At 39.7% G+C, this 19,893-nt stretch overlaps 2 protein-coding genes across 7 annotated transcripts in view; one reads left to right on the top strand and one right to left on the bottom strand.

Moving 5' to 3' along the window:
* Positions 1-338: 338 nt before the first annotated feature.
* On the top strand, positions 339-4,180 carry LOC118340382 (transcription factor 23-like). The gene is made up of 4 exons (XM_035678284.1): positions 339-978; positions 2,159-2,290; positions 2,817-2,981; positions 3,639-4,180. The coding sequence occupies exons 1-4, from the start codon at positions 811-813 to the stop codon at positions 3,777-3,779; spliced, it is 606 nt and encodes a 201-aa protein (XP_035534177.1). The 5' UTR covers positions 339-810; the 3' UTR covers positions 3,780-4,180.
* An 11,798-nt stretch (positions 4,181-15,978) lies between these two features.
* slc5a6a (solute carrier family 5 member 6a) overlaps positions 15,979-19,893 on the bottom strand; it is a 20,022-nt gene continuing 16,107 nt past the window's right edge. For all 6 annotated transcript variants that reach the window (XM_035678479.1, XM_035678476.1, XM_035678475.1 and 3 more), the window contains 7 exons: positions 19,527-19,639; positions 18,870-18,937; positions 18,563-18,649; positions 18,241-18,419; positions 17,981-18,084; positions 16,915-17,036; positions 15,979-16,806 (listed from right to left, as the gene is read on the bottom strand). In XM_035678479.1, the coding sequence (XP_035534372.1) occupies positions 16,606-16,806; positions 16,915-17,036; positions 17,981-18,084; positions 18,241-18,419; positions 18,563-18,649; positions 18,870-18,937; positions 19,527-19,639 (874 nt within the window). In that variant the 3' untranslated portion in view covers positions 15,979-16,605. The remainder of the gene's footprint in view (positions 16,807-16,914; positions 17,037-17,980; positions 18,085-18,240; positions 18,420-18,562; positions 18,650-18,869; positions 18,938-19,526; positions 19,640-19,893) is intronic.

The following is a 19,893-nucleotide window of genomic DNA, read 5'->3' as shown; positions in this document are numbered from 1 at the left end:
TTCTCTTCATTCTATCGTGATGAGGTTGATGCTGGAAAGCCCTGAATATACAAAATGCACTTCGGCCCCTCTTTGGTAATGTTCAATGTCGTACTGCTCCAAGCTCCCAATCCCGCCGCTGTCCAGTTGTTAGCTGAACTGTGAGTTTCCCAAGCCCCCCCCCCAGTGCCCTGGCTCGGGACATCCTCCAAGTGATGCACTCCTCCAGGCCTGACTGCCTGCCTGCCTTGCTCTTCTTGGCAGCCAAACAGCCAGGGGAGGATCGGGACGACCAGGCGGCTGAGATAAGGACCGCATGAAGTTCCCCACATTACCTCACCCGATAAGGAAACAAGCAGAGAGAGAGAGAGAGCGCTGGGAGGGATTCTTTCGATGGACGGTGATGCGCAGAGAGGCAGACGGTGACTGTGGGGTTTATACCAGTTGTTAAGGGGTGTGGGTGGGACTCGGGGTTCCACAGAGCCCTGGTGAACTCTGGGAAGGAGCTTGAAGATGCTTGAACAGACTGGTCCTCAGCAGCTACAGAGAAAATGAACACAGAATAGATTGTTTATACTTTTCTTGAGATCAGATGAGTGATTTCAGCTGTTCCAGAGCCAGTATTTCTGAATCTATTTTTTAAGATGCTTTCAGATTAGATGGAAAGATGACGTCAGACTGCGTGTTCAGTATTTACCAAAGCACTTAGTGGAAGATACAACAATTTCCAACGAAGCAAACTTCCATCCAGCCAATGAAAATAGACTGAACCAAAGTAAAATAAGTTCTTAAGTCTTCAGGAGAGTCTGCTGCAGCGCTTTGGCAGCATCCATGGCGGTGAATCCTCTGGAAGGTCTCATGTCGGTCGCAGCGAGCCACCAGCTGGTCTCCAGCTCCACAGCGGAGGCGCAGAGGCAGCGGCCATGTGCGGCCGGCAGCCTGGCGTCCCTGCACGGACACAGGCAGAGCGTACGTAGCAGCCGCCAGCCGAGAAAGTGGGTGAGTCTGAATTCATAGTCTGAAACTCAAGCAGATTTGGCTAATTCTGAGCAGCCAGAGGGATGTTGCACAACCTCCGTCACAATTTGAACATACCAGGAAACCATAGAAACTGCTCGCTTGAAGTTTGTTTTGTTCATAAAACCAGTCAAATGTAATCTCATAGAGGAAAATTATGGGACACATTTCTCCCTTTCCCACAGACTGATTCACAGGTTGTTAGACTGTAGCAGCATGTGTGGAAGATGGAGGAATCTATCCTTTATCATTCCATGGTCATGATTTAAAAAGTTGAAATTTCTGGTAATTCTCATTGGTAAGGCTCCCTACCGCTAACTTATGAGTATGATGTGGAAAGTTGAAGATGAGTGGAGTTTAAGATCCCTTTTTCATTTGATGGAAACATTAAATAGATGACCTGTGGATGATGCATGACTAAAACTGATTTGTCCTTATTTTGCCTGTTTTGTGTGGACACACATGTAGCAGTCCAGATAAATGATGAAATGAAAGAGTTAAAATGCACCCCTCTCTATCTATCTTTTCTCTATTTTTAAACATACACTAAAGAAACAGCATCAACATAACACATAAAGACATAAAGACAGTTTATTCTCTCGCAGTATAAATAACTTCAGAAGACTAAAATACTCAAAAGTATCTTATAACTACAAGCACAAGTTATCCATTTTCTTCATAATTTATGACATCATTTCCAAAAGCGTATTTTAGTCCCATACATGTTGGTAAAATGTATTTTGTTAAGTGTGTATGTCTTACACATATAAATGACTAATGAAAGATTGAAATGAAACAGTAAGTGATGAAATCACATTGCACCTTTTAGTTTACTGCACGCATTGCTGTATGTGTATAATTCACATTGCACTAGGAAGTTATATTTTAGAATGATCAACACAAGTAAAAGGATATTTCTCATATTATTATAGTGTCAAATCAAGTTTATTTAATGTTGCTTCCAAATTGTCTGTACCACTGGATTCTAATGTCTCTGCAGACTCCAAGTACAGTAACTCTGCAATAAATAGATAATTTTAGTATTTTATAACTTAAAGCTTAAGCAAAACATTCCAAACCGGTTGGGCCTATTTAATTAAATTACATTTTTATTTTGCTGTCATGCAGAAATTTCAGGATCTAAACATGTCCTCCACTACAGGTGCAGTCTGTGTCTGGTTGTGGTGGGTCTGCTGTCCAGTCCAAGACACTGAGGGGTCAGCACTCCCCCGAAAACGCAGCGAGAGAGAGGAGCCGTGTACGAAACTTGCGACAGGCCTTCCACAGCCTGCAGGTACACTACACTTTATGAATTAATGAATGAAGTAATTATGTAATTAACTCAATTATTTGTTGTGCTACAAAGTTGAAAATGTATCCGTGTGGCTCCTGCCTCAGCAGAAATTTTGTTTTTCAACAGGAATAAATTCCTGTCTTACCTTTGCCCCAAACCTGACCACCTTAAGCTAATAACTGTATTTAACCTAAAAAGACATTTTATGTTCTGTCTACATCTTCTCTGTTCTCTGTGGTGGTTTAGGAGCAGATTCAGTCACTTTTTCAAAGACCTGTGAAGGATAATCAGTCTACTTACTGGGCCACACATCCCACCCTGGCTTATTATATGCAGCACGCATTGTTGTTGATTTATTAAAGAGACAAAAAAACTCTTAAAACTAGGCCTGCATGTTAAGAGATTTCAGATTTGACAAGCATATTTGTGTTATGTGCAAAATCCTTTTGAACTCATATGAATGAATGCAGTCCGGTAGAGAGAGTTGAAAGAGAGCTGTCTGTCCTCCTTCCTCCTCTGTCCTCAGGCTGCTCTTCCCTCAGTCCCACCAGACACTAAACTGTCCAAGCTGGATGTTCTGGTTCTGGCTACTAACTACATAGCTTACCTAACAGAGACCCTGGACCAGGGAGGGATGCTGGCTGAGCACACCCTGCCATCGAGGCCGGGTGGATACCTGCATCCTGTTAAGGTAAGGACAGGAACCGACAGCTTACTGCTTGTTATTTTACTGAATGTTAGACATGACCTGCTGGATACACAGATATTACCTTTAGATAACTAGATAATTTTTGCTAACCATAAGTATATAAAACCATTAATATTACCTTCAGATAACTTGATAATTTTAGCTAAATATAAGTACATAAAACCACTAATATTACTTTGAAAAAGTAGCTAATTTTAGCGAATAATAGGCACATAAAACCACTAATATTACCTGTCAATAGCTATCTAATTTTAAACAACACATGGCTGCTGCTGGTTAAGTTCTGAGCTCCCAGTATTGAATTTCTGTGTAGTTACACTGGCTATTGTACTGTTGAACTTTTTTTAACTCACATCTGTTCTCATCTGGATTATGGCAGCTGGATAGTCAGGACAATGTTCAGAGACTTTAATAAGAAAATCAAACTGAACAATAAAAGTAAAGGGGACAAAAACAGGATGTTTTGTGTTCCGCCCCCCAAAACCATTCACTGTGGACCATACTTTGCTCTTGTAAAACTGTAAGGTATCATATTGTTACATTTATCCAGATTAGTTTTGACTAGTTTGCTCACCTCATATGTTGGTGCCAACCATATTAGCATGAAGAGCTAACTCAATGTGCTGTCTCTCTCCTCAGAAGTGGCCCATGCGTTCCCTGCTCTACTGCGGCAGCGTGGGAGAGCTGCTATCAGGAGTCCCAGCCAATCAGATGCCTCCACCTGTACGGGATGGGACACACCCACTGACCCCCACCTCAGACAAAGCAGACAAAGAGTGATAGTAAAACATGGGACATAACTTTCACCCTGTCTCTTATCTCCAGTGTTACACAGCCATGTAGCTACACCAACTTCTCTGGAGACAAAGATCACTGACGGAAAGCAATTGATTGGTTTGCTCAAGCAAAGCAGAAACTAAAATCAAATCTTTTAGCCCCCCAAAAGAAAAAGGAAGGCACTATTTTGAACACTTTGGATGGATGATAAAACATACATTCTTGCAGTTTTTGGTTTATCTAATAATGAAGGACAGGGCTTAAATTAACCTGCAGCTACAAGGACAGTGGCCATTTTTAGCTCTGGCTGTTGCCTCTGACTAGTTTGTAGAACCTGACCGATATGGGATTTTGGATTAATCTGTGAAAAAGATTCACAGATTACCAATAATTATTCATTCAATTATTGAGCTGGAATGAAAGTAGACCTTTTCTATGTGGATTGTGCACCGATATGACTATACAAAGGTATTCAGAAGGCTGCTTTCTTAAACAAATACCTTTAATAAAGAATATTTAAGATCCCCCAGACATGTATTAAGACATATATACAAATAGTCTTCTTGGAACAATAATGTCTGTGTCTGATATGTTTTTTTCCCACAAAAAACATATCCTTTCCACATTAACATTCTTATACAAGAATCTCTTCCTTCTACCTCATTAAAACTTCCAGAATTTCTGAATAGGCAAATGTTTTCCTGCTGGACACAAGATGTCTCCTACTTCACTGTAAAGTCCATTCTCAGTCGATGTGCACTGGTGGATCACACTGTACAATTTGCATACTGGACCAGAACTGACTTCCAAACTATTTGTGATGTCACAAATCATGCTGGTAGGCCCCGCCCCTTAAAATCAGCTTTTCAATGAGCACAGAGAAACTACTTTCCACTTTCAGCAAGATGAAAGTGAAAACATCCTTCCTAGACAGTCAAAACCTCTGCACCAGACAGTCATTCAAACAGCAACAGCTGTAGGGGGAAAGAAGAAGCACTGATTTCCTGACTGGAGGGGGGACTTTAATTATTATGTTTACGTGTTAAATAATTTTAACCAAATACTTTCTCCACGCAATTTTATTGGTTAGAACCGCTGAGAGCTGCTCTCCTGCCTCTACTCCTGTGGTCCTTGCTAAGAGTGTTGAAATCAGTGCACTCCCCAGCTTGGATGAAAAACTTTGCAAGTGACACCAGTAATCATCCACACATGCGCATTATTTTCCGTGATATACCAGAAAAAAACAGTTTATAATTGGTGCATATCGGATAACATGCCAATACCCATATGTTTGTGGTAGGTCAATTTTGGCTGATAACTAGGCCAAGTGATATCGGTCAGGATCTACTAGTTTTGCAAAAACCTGGAAAGAAGTTGTTTTTCCCTGCCAGTATCAAACTAAGAGAACACACACAGGTTCAGCTAGACATAAATGGGTTAATATACACAGCGACCGTTTCTGGAAATATTACATTATTATCTGAGCATTAGACAGCAGGTTGTGAGGAGCGGGTTTAATGCGAGGAAATGAAAAAGCTGCTTCGTTTGAATAATTACACCACAAATCACTACATGGAGGAACAGTGTGTAACCTATTATCTTGATTTAAAGCTTGTACAGTGTTTTATATTATTATTTTTTTTCAGATGTTACTTTCACAGTATGGACGAGCTCAGGCACCCATGTGCTCTTTAAAAAAAAATAAAATGTTTCTTTGTTATCGTCTGACGCTTTTTATTTAGATGTTTGTGGTATCGCATGAAGTCAGTGTGTTTGTGTGTGTGTGTGTGTATGTGTGTGTGGGAGTGGAAGGATGGACAGACAGATGAGCAGTGAGGGAGGGATTGTTGTGGGAACACAGCTGCTGTCTGATTCCTCCATATCTCTACTGTAATGACCACTTAATTCTCATTACACTCTGCCACAGAATGTAACTTTTACTTTAAGTAAAACACCACCTGCAACAACAGCTCTGGTGTTGGTTCATCACGTATTCGAAAAACATCGTAGATGCAGAAAAAATCCCAGTGGTTACATTAAACCTGAGTGGGCAGTTAGAGCCTGCAGCTCTTAAAGGTCCAGTGTGTAAGCATTCAGAATGATCGTTTTGGCAGAAATGGAATATAATCATTCATAGGTATGTTTCATTAGTGTAATAATCAGCCTGAAATATAGGCAGTCATGTTTTTGTTACCTTAAGAATTGAGACCGTTTTATTACAGATGCCCACAGGTTCCCTCCATGGATCTGCCCTATGTTGAACCCCAATTTTCTACAGTAGCCTAGAACGGACAAACCAGACACTGGCTGTAGATAGGGCCTTTCACATTTTTTGTGAGTTTCAGGGCAACTGTTAGTTTGTCTTTTCTGGGCTACTGTAGAAATAGGGCGCTTCCTCTGTAGATTGAATATTACATTCCATTTCTATCTGGTTCCCAACACTTTTCCTTAAGGGACCCCCTTTCTGTCATTTAGTAAACTGACAAGTTTTATTTCATATTGTATTAAGAACTGTACAATGAACCCAAACAGTGAACTCTGTAACCTCAAGCAGTTTGTATAAAACGAGTGATTTGGATTAATTTTGAGCAGACTATTTCCCATTCAGGGAACTTTTATACAAAGTATATCCTGTATGATGTATTTTTGGATAATTTTTAACAATCATACAGACCTAATAGGCTTATTTTTTGACAAATTTAGTTTTTTATTGTCCGTGACTCTTGGCCATTGTTCCATGAGACCTTTAAATAAATGTATTATTTATTTACTTTTCTTTTGGAAATGAACCAACACACCAAGTGCTGAAATATAGACCTGCTGTGTATATTTTTTAAGTTTTCTAGCTAGGTCCCGATCCCCATGTTAGGAACCACTGGATTAAATCACTGGGTAGTGTTGGAGAAATTTTGAAAACTAATTTCATAATGATGTTAACCTGGTCACAGAGCCCAGATGTTGCATAGTTCTAGCTCAATGCTTTGCTGACTGATAAACAATTAAAAGCCTAATGTCCAAATTGATGCCTACATATTTAAACTACATCTATGCAGATTTTCAGTAATCATGAAATCATGAATTGATTCTTTTGTTGCATTCTTTTTTTTTTAGGAAACTCCTCTAGGGTTTTTGTCAGTGTGCATGCATTTTGTTGTGATATGATACTGTTTAGCTACATGCACCACTTTTTGAAAAGTCTGAATTCAAGATCTCAAACCCTTTTACATTAGCTTTCATTATCATGAAATCCCCCACAAATGGCAAAGAAACATTGATATTTTGTATATTTACAGCTCAAAAGTAAGTTTAGTTAAAAGTAAAATAAGTAAATCCAAAAACTAAACATTAGCACAGTTTGACTGGCTGAAAAAAAAAACTGTCTTTTTTTTTCACAGTATTTGTAGTTCCTGTATCTCAAACTATAATTCACTAAGTATCATATTTTGTTGCTGTGTGATTACACTGTATTAGCTGCGATGAGAGCTCAGCACTGACATCCAATCCAATAAGTCATATAGATATGTTTGTGGGGCGGATCGGAGAGGCCTACAACAGATGAGAGCTCAGACTAACTAAAATCATTTCCCCTGGAAGAAGATGGGCTCAGCTCCACGAGCAACAGATCAGCGTTCAAGGCTAGGTCTATAAATCTGTCCAGAGAGGGGGAAGGAGGGGGCTGCTGCCCCCGATATCCCTTGTAGTTATGACTAATTTGGAGCTGCTTGGAGTCTGGCTACTAAGGCAGAGGTTACAGAAGGACAGGAGAAGCCAGACAGTTTGGTAAAGCAACTGCAAGAGACTGACTAAGGTCAAATGAGAACCAGGACCAGGGTCGCAGCTGGCTGATACATGTGCATGTGCAAACTCTGCACATGTATGTGTCGAAAGAAAATACTGTATTTATAAATCTTTAAAAGGTTAATTGAGGTTTTTGCTGGAAAAAATGAAATGAAAAAACATTGCAAAAAGAGATCAACTTTACTAGATTCATGTCTTTAAAGGTCCAGTGTGTAACATTCAGAAGGATCTAGTGTCAAAAATGGAATATAGTATTCATAGGTATGTTTTGTCATTAGTGTATAAACACCTGAATATAAGAATTGTGTTTTCGTTACTTTAGAATGAGCTGTTTTTATCTACAGAGGGAGCAGGTCCTCTTCTATGGAGGCCGCCATGTTGAACTGCCATGTTTCTACAGTAGCCCAAAACGGACAAACCAATCACTGGCTGCAATTCAGGTGGTGGCGGAAATTTTGATATTCTATGGGTCTCACACATGGGCATGGCAGAATGGCTTGAAAGAGAGTCACATTTTACTAATATGTATGAAAATTGGTAAAAATTGGACCCATAGCCCAAACCCAGCAGGAAGTTGGCCATATTGAATTTCGTGGTCATGTTTGGCAATATGGCACGTTGTACTTTAACAAACTCCTCTTAGGGGAATTGATCGAACCGACTTCAAATTTGGTCAGTTCAGTCTAAAGACCATCAAGATAAAAAAAATTGTGACTGCGTCAAATGGTGTGTCTATGGCTTGCCGTGGAATTTTGATGTATTGCCATGAAACAGGAGGCTGTCATAAGTTTAGTATACATGATCCTATCTGCACCATACTCATAGATCATTGCTGATTGCAGCTTTAATTGTGTCAGATTTTTTCCCTATGAGTTTTAGTCTTCTGCATAAGGCATTCAGAAACCTAGCATTAACTAAATGCAGCCTTAACTTGGCATCTGCGTTGACTTTAAACAAGGTGTCGCTCATGGACCATTGCAAAGCCATCAAAGAACACTAACCCAGCCAGTATAACCAGGAACAACTTCAGTTGGGTGGATAACACACAGCTGGACCAAAAGGCCACACTCTATGGAATATATCATTCTTAGTGCCAAATATTTTAATCATTCCTTTCAAATAGAATATGGATTAAATACTCCATTATTCACAGCAGTTCTGGTTAATCAGAAAAATAAATTGCTCAGCGTGCCTACAGATTCTGATATAATGTAATATATACATTATATCAGAACATATAACAGTCACAGGTGCCTTTAAAGTGTGTATGTGTGTGTAAAGACAGCTATTTATGCCACTGGAACAGCTTCAAGAGAGTGTGTATCCAAACTGCCCGCTCATCGTCTCATGTTGGGAGATAATCAACATATTTTCACTATCTCCTTCTCATTATGGCCAGTACACTCTGGTTACAGGCTGGATTTATGGAACTCTGAGGCCACACTCCCCCTGCTTTGGCCCAGGCCTGTGCTGGAACTGGGTTTAAGTTGAGGGAGCGGATGACAGCGAGAGGGAGGAGGATGACTCGAGAGAAGGATGAAGAGGAAGAGAGAGCTGAACTGTGGAGAAAATAAATATGGAAAGACTAAGAGACAAGGACAAGAGGACAACAGAGGGGGAGATAAAGGTGAAAGGGGCAAAGAAAAAGGAAAAAAGTTGGTGGTGACAAATCGACTCCACTGCTGAACAAAACTAATGTTAGAAATAAATAATTTTTGATCAGTCTGTGATAAGATTATTTCTCTAAATGAAATGATGTTACACTGGTAAAATAAAGCTGCAGTAGGTTACTTTTATGAAACTTTCACTATATCCTGACAGTAGTACGAGACTGGTTCCTCTGGCTCCTTTTAGTGTTCCTAATGGCATTTGCAAGAATCCACCGGGCCTGAACGAACAGCCAATCAGAGCCAAGACAGATATAAAGACACTTTGGGTTGGGGGCTCGTTCCCAGCATCGGTATTTGGCAACCTGGTAATGTTGCCAATCTTTCTCAGCTCTGATATACAGAAATCTCACGCACACGTCATCATCAAGCGACCATGTGTAAATCACGTGATCACACCCTCAGAGGACGATTTGTTTTGGGTGTTGAGAACATGATGATGCTCTTTTGGAGAATGTGGCTGCTATAATACATGTGTGATGGTTTGTATCATTATAAATGGTTATTTGATTCAAACTAATTGAAGATTAAATGACACATTGTGCCATTCAGGCAGAAACCAGAAAAAGCCTAGCTACCCCAGCAGCCACCCCAGTGTGGTGTGAAATGCTGTCAAATTAATAGTGTGTTAAAAATCATATTATTTATTTGGAAACATTTCTGAAAATTAAACATATAAATAAAACAATTCAGGGGTTCTAACTAACTTGTTCTGTGGAAAGGTTTCATACTCTTCCCTGTAAATCTGCCTAATCCCGTATCAAATATGGGTTTGCTTACGGTTGTGTATCAGTTTGGGGGATCCTATAGATGACACCAACAGGGAAACAGTCACTCTGACCAAACAGGGGTTACATGTGGGGGAAAGGATAAGACTTTCCCGTGGGATCAGACAGCCACTGACTGAGGAGGAACATTCTGGTTTCTCAAAACAGCAGCATTTGCAGATGTCCTGACTCGCAGCAGAGGATTAGGGAAAGCTTTCATTTTAAACGCCAAAATGTTTATGGCAAATTCATTCTGAAACCTGGTATAATCACAAGCCCATCAGCCCCATTCCATTTTTTATTCATACAAACCTTTCTCTCCATCCAGGGTGTTCGCCTTTAATTCAGTTTCAACTTAAAATGTAACTTTTAACTTTTAGTAACTTGACCTTTGACCTTGGTATTTAGTATTATTTCAGTCAACTTTGCAGCAGATGTGTTCTGCAAATAAGACAAATCCAATAAAGGGAGTTATAGCATAATTTATGAACATTATCAGCCAACCATTTAGATTTAGATTTCCTGTTGTTGTATAGTAATGCTTGTAAGACCTGTGAATTAATTATATGAACACTTTTACAGCAGTTTTTGGAGCAGTAACATATGCTCATGCAGCTCATTTAGGATTTATGGCTTGTATATAATGCTGAATAATGTTTACCAGTGAATATTTGTCTTCAGAGTAGTACCACCCTGGCTGGCTGAAAGCAGTCCTTTAAAGCTGAAGTAGCTAACTTCTTCAATATGTCAGTAAGTAATGTTTTGTCATATTTGCTGAAACTTTCATTATATCCTGACAGTAGTACATGAGCCAGATAATCTATGAAAAAATCAGGTTCCTCTGGCTCCTCCTAGTACTCCTAATGGCATTTGTAAGAATCCACAAAAAAACAATTCAATCAGAGAAAGACAGTTGATTGTTGAGTCTCATTCCAGGTTGTCAAATACTGACACTGGGATTTAGGCTCAGCTATGTTCAAGCCTCTTAAGTGTCTTTTTGGCCCTGATTGGCTGTTTTCTTTTGGGTACAATAGTCTCTTCCAATTGCCATTAGGAGCATTTTTAACACATTATCTGTCTCATACGTACTACTGTCAGGCTACAGTTAAAGTTTCAGCAAATGACAAAAAGTTATTTTTATAAAAACCTACTGCAGCTGTAAGGGACTGTTCAGAGCTACAGAAAACAAATCACATTAAAAAAAAAAAACATCTGATCATGTTTCTATTTTAACTTTTACTTTAGTTACTAGGAGGGCAAGTAAACATCTTTCCCACTAGGTGGCACAAAAACAGATGACAGGTTCACCACTTCTTTTTTACAATAAACATAAAACAGCTGACATTAATGAATTTGTCATCATTTTAATAACATCTCAATTCAATTACATTTAACTTAAATAAATTTAATAGTCATACATCCAACAACAGTGAAACATGTCGATAGATTTAGTCAGGTTAGCTTTTCACTGAACTTAAAAGGTGCATGCACCACTTCTGTTTCACACTCCATCACCAGGAATGTTTCTCCCCACCATATCATGTGACACAGGATTCATTTATTCATTCAGAAATCTGGATTTGGTCCACTACAGTTGTTTGGGACTGAGTTTATATTCATGGAAATATCCTGGACTATGTATGAAAACTTATGGAAGCCCTGAAAGCAAAGGTTTTTTTTAAAAATTTTCGCATGATAATTTTTCTAAGGTTTTAAAAATGTTTTCATCTGTGAAAGATGTGAATTTCTTTTCACATTTTTCTAAGCAATTTTTTTTTTCCTTCTGATTTTTTCTTTTCACATTTTCACAGATTACCCATGTTGACAGGTAGAAAAAATTTGTTTTGTTTTACCGGTTTTCACAGATTTTTTTCGAGGAAATAAATAATTTTTTTTCTACCCTGATCTTTTTTTCACGTTTTTACAGATGAAGAGAACTAAACCAATTTTTACAGGTGAAAAACAATTCGATCATGAGAAAAGAAAATGTTTCACTTGCCTTTCATGGCTTCCGTAAAAACTACGTTTAAATAAAAATCACAAAATGAAGGCACAGCCAAAGCACAGAAGTCATCTCGACTTCAGTGCTTATGGGTTTGTGTTTTTTGGAATGCATAACAAGAAGAATTCTTGTGGATGGGAGAACAAATATAATAAATATTGTTTAAAACAATATTTATTGTTGTTGGAAATTACTAAGTGCCACGCTTTTTCTTTCGCAAACCATCTTCTCAACAGTGTTACTGTGCGGCCCAAACTGATTCACTGGTAAAAGGCCACTAATCAATACAATAAGGACGTATGACACTTGTAGAGGACCTCGAGTTATTGTCATTAAAATCAACACATTAAACACTGAAACTAAGCTGCTTTACACCAACTGATGGCTACAGTCAAATTCTTACTGACATCATTGTGCTTTATTACGTGTTAGTGTTCATTAGTATCACAGTGCTCCACCCAGTCTGGGTGTATAAAGGACATCTTTAACAGCAATAACATGGCAGCACTTGAATTATGTTCCCTCACATATATAAAAGGGGGCTTTTATCTGCATATCAATGAGGTAACATTACAGGCACACACTTCAAGTAATTTCAGGTATGAGGGAGAGGGATGCACATGTTACACATTATCACATGTGATTTTAAAATGGTTAAAAAAAATCTAGGAGCCATTCAAATCTTTGGGAAAACTGTGGCTGTACAGGCTATATTATGGGATGTAATGCTAAAACATGAGCCAACATTTCCTGTGGAATGCTGTCTAAGGCAAAGGATGTTAAAAATGCTATCACATCTTAACAGTGTTCTGCTACGTTCCCATATCTGCCTGACGTTTACAAAAAACAAACATTTCATGGTTTTTGCATATAGAATTCCACATTTCTGCTTATGAAATGTGCTCAGGCTTTATGTGAAATTACAAAAATGTACAAATGTGATCTCAAACATATCTTCTGTTGGTAACAAAACAAATTCATATTCTATATGCTTTGGATAAATTGAGGTATTTGAGAATCAGGATGATGGTGTTGGTTCTGTAATGGACATGGAGTTTAAAAGGGCTCAACATTCCATCAGACAGGGGATCTAGTGGTCTCGAGAGTCCGTAATCCGTTTCAAATAAATTAGACATGCTAAGCTGTTAAACTGGGTCACCTTGATTGTCTGGCATGTACTTACAACACCGGCAAACAAATTTGAACAGGACAAGGCAACTGAGACGTGGATGTCTTAGTTTTTAGCATAAAGCAAGGTGACTGTTTAGATGAGATGCAGGTAAACATTTGTACTTCACGTGGACTCTCCATAAACTGTCGAAAACTCTTTGGAAACATGTCAGGCTGGTTTGGCCGTTACGAGCTGAACAAACATAGTCACACTATGAGAACAGACAGTACTGACTCAAAACACTGCACACACTCCTCTTACAAAATGACAATGGATGACTTAAAATGGTGATGGTCAAGAATTCTGTGATTCCAAAAAATCATGACAATAATATTAATATAAATGACACACTGTTACGCAAACCAATCACATACTGGCACTAACAACCTATATTTAAAAAAAAGAAACAAGAAAAGACGGGCACTTACAAAGATATTTCAAATACAAAATGACCAGAGACGACTGAATTGTCTTTACCTTAAAATAAGTTACTGCCCTACAGGAACTCTAGGAGGTCCATCTCAAAGGGTCCAAGATGGTTTCTTTGTGTGATTCAGAGCAGTGCTGTGCTTTATTCAGGGCAGTCATATAAGATGGGAGCAGGTGTAAACCCATGAATAAGTAGGGGTTCTGTTTATGCAATAGATCCAGCTGAGACGTGTGTACTGTAAAACATATAAAGCTAATGAAAGCCAGACAGCTAACAGTATTATGGAGTGCTGCAAACACATCCCACATAAACACTCGGTCAGTGAGGCACTTTTTAACTTCATGGGGTTTTCATCAACATATCCCATGACGGAAAAACTACACAAACAATGTGTCAGTTCTGAGGATGAAATATCTTATGTAAAAAGCATTGATGACATGGGTTTCCTGATTCATTTAATGGCCAGCGTATTGGTCTTTATATGATCCTGTTAATTACACTTAATGCCTCAACATCTCACAAACTCCCCTCACCTAGATTAATTGTACTTCTTCCATCACATCATTTAAAAGATAAAATCTTACAATACAATACTTGCAAGTGCACTGGTGGCGCTATACAAATAAAATTGAAATGAAATGTAATCATTCTTTATATCCATACTGGCCAAAGAGTAACCAATAACACAATGGCATGAAAGTATTGTATTGGGCCATATTCACACCTAATCAGGCATTGCGGAGATTAGCGCGGGGTTGTGCAGCGGTGTAATTTTTAAATTTTCTTTGATTTACCTGCTGTCTCTACCACCCTCTTTGCATTTACTACCAAGCTCACTCGACCACCGCAGCATGTGGAATTAGGGTTGACCGGTACGTGACCAGAAATGTAGAAGTCGATAAAAAAAATACCAGTGAAATTCCACAGTTCTCAATATTCGATAACACAGTAAAAATGTCCCAATAGTTTTTCTGCCCCCATCCCAATTAAATTTTTTTGCATTATTTTCCAATATTATTATTTTCCTTAATAATACAGATGAATAGCTCTGTATTGCATCAAGAAAAAAAACTACCTGCATCCAAGCTGTTCCTTAATGTTTCATTATACTTAAAATAGCCAAACCTCAAATCTTTTGCACGGATTATGTTAATAAATTACTCTTACTTGCTTTTGGTTCACAGGGCTTTTGTTGCACTTGCAGTGGCGTGATCAGTGTGCGACTCTCCACCACTCTCTCTATCGCCTCTGACCACCCGTGATTGTGTTTCACTGTGGGTGGGGCTGAGCGCCCTAACACACAGAGCACAGTGACACAGAGCACAGTGGCAGAGAGACAGCGGAGCACTGTGCACGAAAGATTTGTTAGTAAATCACCTGTACAGCTGCACTCTTCAACATGTTCTTCCTGTGGCATTTAATGGCCGACTAGAATATGTGTGGCCGTATTTGCTGCTCTCTTATAGAACTGCATCCTTGGTACTGTAGAAAAACGAGTACAGTTTTTTAGAATTCTGGCATTGACTTGGTACCAGTATCGGTTTTTGTGATATCCCTTGGGATGTGTTTCTCGAAATTCCATTTAGACGTAACTTTTTTGCCGCAAGGCTGCTGCGTTATTTTTTTGGCATGCTCTGCGGCACCCTCCCAAATGAATGGTGATTTTGCCTGATTTGGTCTGAATAAGGCTTCACCGTAAGATTAACGTTAAAAACGTTCTCTTCTGGTCTCTTTTTACGATTGTGTGTTTTCAATTGAACACAACACAGTCCAAAATCACACCCCATTTACTTTGTTACTATATTAGATTTACTGTCTGCCATTTTATTTTAGTGCTCACATTCTGAGTGTCAAATTGATACACTACTCCTTAAATTCCAACAATGGAACAAAATAGTACTTAAATAATCCCACAATGCAATACATGGCATTTTATAGATGCAAAAATGAGCAGTTGACTGACACAACACCTCTAGTGACCAAGTGTCCAAAATCGGATTTACCGCTCACTATAATGTAAACTAATGAGTGTGTATTCTATAGGGAGTAGTGAATGAGGGATTTGTTGTACATCGCATGTAGACAAGTCCATCAATGACAGGAACCAGTGAATAATATTAACCTGTTTGTGGAAACAACTAGAACATGCATGGGTAGACAGCGGCTCTGCACACTGACTGGAATCCTACTCATGCACTGTTGGTAGGAACATGGTGGTGGCAGTTAAGGATTTACTGTGCTCCGACTAATTTAACTGCCACCAGGTGTAGGCAGCTAGAAGGCGACTATTAGCATTAAACCAAGGCCATGTAAAGACACGACACTATCACAGTAGCACACATTGCCATGCCTTCAGTCTCTCTTTTCTTTTTATATTATATTCTCTTACATTTACTGATTTTTGTGGTTCCATCTTCTCTACAAAAATAACACATTTTACATATTGGATCTATTAACTACCTGATTCTTTTGTTACACAGAACGACTGGATCCAGTCACAGCATTGTGCATGGGAGCTACCCCACTCTATCTTCAAATTGCACACATACATCTGCACACATCTGTACAGACTCAAAACCTGTGGGTGCATGGCGTCGTCAGTGTTCCTAATGGAGATAACTAGACTCATCTCTTCTTTGACTGCTGCCATTTGGGCTTTCAATGTACAGTTCCAGCCTGGCAAAAGTTGAATTCCAGTTGTTTTTTTTTAGCAAAAAATGTGAGCAGGTACCAATAAAACACCTGTTCCCCATGCAGATACTGCCATAGTCCTTAAGCCTTTTCTATAATCAGATTCAACTGATTATGTCATTGTAAAACACCCAACCCTGGTGCCGTAGACTTTCTGGACATTCTACTTAGTGATGGACTTCACATCTATGATCTGTCTTTTGACGCACCCCCTGCCCCCCAAGGAGCTGTTAGTACAGTAGCTGGGGGTCAAAGTGTGTATGTGTGCGTCTTGTGCGTGTTATAAGTAGAAGACAGGAAGGATCACAAGGCTGTCTCCTGAACCGTGTGAGCTGTTAGTTGGCATGAGGGCAGAACGCTCCTCGTCTCCAAGTCTTCGTCCTCTGTTTGTGCTCTGTCGCTTTCTGTCTCTTTGTCCTCTGTGACCGTGTCCTCTTTGCAGTAAGCTGCTCCGTTGCGGTCTCTCTTGGCCATCTGATAAGGCTGTGTGTTGATTTCTTTAGGCTGGTCAACAAGGATAATATTGAAAGCTCGGGTTACGGTAAACAAAAGAGGAAAACACACAGGAGGAGAGAGGAGAGAGGAAGAGAGAGAGTGTAAATGTGAGGTTACCTTCTGAGCCAGAGGAGTGATGCAGCAGAGCTTCTCTCTGTAACGCTCAGGCAGAAAGAAGAGCAGTGTGCCCAGGACTGGAAACACTGTGCCGGGGGTCAGCTCCTTCTCCTTCATAGGTCCTGATGTTGAAAGATACCATATAACATATTTACCTTGAATCAATTCTGCCTTTAAACTAAGTAAGAGTGCTATAGGGTAATAAGAACAGGACAAAATGAAAGGACCAGAATAAACCAGAGTGACATCACTCTAGTGGAAAATGACATGAAGACAAACTACGGCCTAACTACAGTAATATCAGAGTGTATATCATACAGATGTTGCTAATCTGAGAATCTGTTAACATTTGAATGTATTTATTTGGCACACTATAGCAAGCTACCGAAATCTTACTACCTAACATACATGAAGTATTAAACCACTGGTTCCCAACCCCGGGATCGGGGCCCCCACTAGGGGTTGCCAAAGCCTCACATAGGTCACAAGGCCCTCTAGATTTTAAGGCATGTAGGGAAACTTACACAGTATATTCACAGGAAATAATCTATTGTTACTTTTATGCATTGAATATAATATAAAATATCCATAAAATGTGTAATTTAGTCAGGGGTCGTTAGTTCAGTCAATGATAGAGAAGGGGCCCCTTGAGGAAAAAGGTTGGGAACCGCTGTATTACACAATTGATGAAAAAAGGGTGGCCCTTTCATTTGGGTGAAAGCTGCTCCCCCAGCGCACATGCTAAAAGAAAGTGACCATAATGTGTGTGCACTAGCATCTTTATCTGACAAGTTTGGCCAGCTGCCTTCACACATACAGTAACTAACATGAAAATAATAGCTGATGTGACGGCTTTGGCGGCTTTAAAATATAATGGACCTGATAGTTTCAGATGTGATAAATCTGTAAATCTCACATACATCTGTATGGGCGTCACATGACCTGTGTTTCCAAGCAGTCATTGTTATTTTCACAATTCCTAGTGTTCAGATGGCAGTTACTAATATCATTATTAATGGGATATAACTGGTTTTGAAGCTGATGCGACAAGTCAAAGTGTGTGTACCTGTTAGTAGGCTGACTAGCAGGCCCACCACCACCACAGTGGTTGAGTTGTGAGCACTGTACCACATGTAGGACAATGAGTAGAGTGCCTCCACACCTGTCGGCCTGAAGGAAAGAGTAAGATTAAAGACGCAGTGACAAATTATTTCTTTATAATCTGTTATTACGTGACTGAGCATCTGCAGTCTCTCTGTGGTGTTCAGTGAAAGTACTGGAACCAACACATGAGTATAATGTAAGCTCTTGGGATTCATGTGTTACCTTGGCTTAGCTGCGCTGACCAGTGTAGTCATGACAGTGGTGGTCATGTTGTCGAACAGGGGCAGAGCGGTGGTGTTGAGTGGTGGCAACGGGGTGGGGCCGGGCAGACGCATCACGAAGCTGCCGATGCCGATCCAGAAGGCCATTGCGAGGCCTGCTGCTAACCCAACCAATGCACCCTGAGGAGGTAACAGAGGAGAACAGTTGGGTTTGTTTAACAGATCAGAACAAACGTGTAATCATGTTTGTGTTTCTGTTAGCATATTGAGACAAAGGTATATAGGTAAGGAAAGAGAATCAAATCACAAATTAAATGACTTACTGTAGGGTTTGCCCAGGGAAAGAACATTCCCAGACAGAAGACACCCAGCAGAGGACCACCCACCATCCCAAAGATGCTGAAGGCTGCCTGAGGTCACAGAGGATAGAGAGCATGGCACCTTCTTCAGCTGCTGATAACGTGTCTGCTAGTTAACTGTACCGAACGGCTGCATAATAACAAAAAACTACAGCTGATTTTTCTAACTAAAAGTAGCCACGTTTTTACTACGTATTTACTTACAAACATTTTATAACCTTCAAATTAAATAACTTCTCTTCACGTGCAACTCAAAGCAATAGTTCACTACCTGCAGCACAGATCCCATTAGAGAGGCAAGATAGGCCATAGCCAGACACACCAGGCCGTACACCAAAGCTGTGGACCAAGCAGATGACAAAGAAATATTTATTAGTTACACCTGCTACAGCTGCCAACTTACTGTTGGCAGCAAGTTATATACTACACTCAGTAGGTTCAAGTGTGTACTAAATTAAGCAGCATTAATCAAGTACTGCTTGTTTTTAATCACAGTATGGGTTGCACACTACAGATTTCATATCAAGTTTTTAAGAAAGTCCTGTATCTAGAGCCCCTTTTACACTGGACAAAAACCCACTAACATTTGGCTTTTGTCTTCAGTGGGAAACGGTACAATTGGCATTTATTCCTTGGTCTAATGACTCTGCAGTAAACAGGTATTTATCGGCTGCAGCTCTGATGAGCAGTGATGGAAACCCTTTTTTCCTGTGTATCCGTGGCATCGAACATTACACATCAGAGAAAAACAAACAATAAAAAAAATTTAAAAAACAGAAAAGAAGGGACAACCTTAACTTAGTGTGAAACTAGTCAACAGCCAATTGTCAGTGGGTTTACCTGTATTTTCAAAACCTGCATATGTACCCAAATCAATGGTGGAAATGTACAATTTGAGGAAGAAAAACAATTAAAGCACTTGTCTTACCAAGTCCCTTGGACAGCAGCGTGGCTTTAGCTTCTGTCATGTTTGGAAAGTGTGGTTTAATCAGGTCCTCCATGGTTACTGTTGCTAGAGAGTTGAAGGCTGAGGAGATGGTGCTGGAAGAAGACAGAAAAATGGGATTGAGTGGGACTCTGCAATACATTATATGGTTATCTGAGCAGCACAGGCCTTTAGGACAGAGCATGGAGGCCGTAGTTATCAGGAACTTTCTGAAAGTAATAAATGCCATAAATCATTTCATGTCCAGCTGATGGTGGAAATGCACTCTAGGGCAACACAGTGAGAGTTCCCATTACATTTCAAAAGGAGGAGAGACTCACTAATAGATTTAACCCTTTAGGCGCCAGGT

Source organism: Morone saxatilis, unplaced genomic scaffold (genome assembly GCF_004916995.1).
Source record: "Morone saxatilis isolate NCDOM2014 unplaced genomic scaffold, NCSU_SB_2.0 Contig7, whole genome shotgun sequence".
NCBI classification, from domain to species: Eukaryota; Metazoa; Chordata; class Actinopteri; family Moronidae; genus Morone; species Morone saxatilis.
This window is presented reverse-complemented; position numbering and strand designations above follow the sequence as displayed.

What these genes read in the sequence shown, in the direction of transcription:
- LOC118340382 (XM_035678284.1), top strand. Translation starts at nt 811, where the DNA reads ATGGCGGTGAATCCTCTGGAAGGTCTCATGTCGGTCGCAGCGAGCCAC. An exon ending in GCCGCCAGCCGAGAAAGTGG is followed by an intron (nt 979 to 2,158) that starts GTGAGTCTGAAT and finishes CCTCCACTACAG; the next exon opens with GTGCAGTCTGTGTCTGGTTG. An exon ending in AGGCCTTCCACAGCCTGCAG is followed by an intron (nt 2,291 to 2,816) that starts GTACACTACACT and finishes CTCTGTCCTCAG; the next exon opens with GCTGCTCTTCCCTCAGTCCC.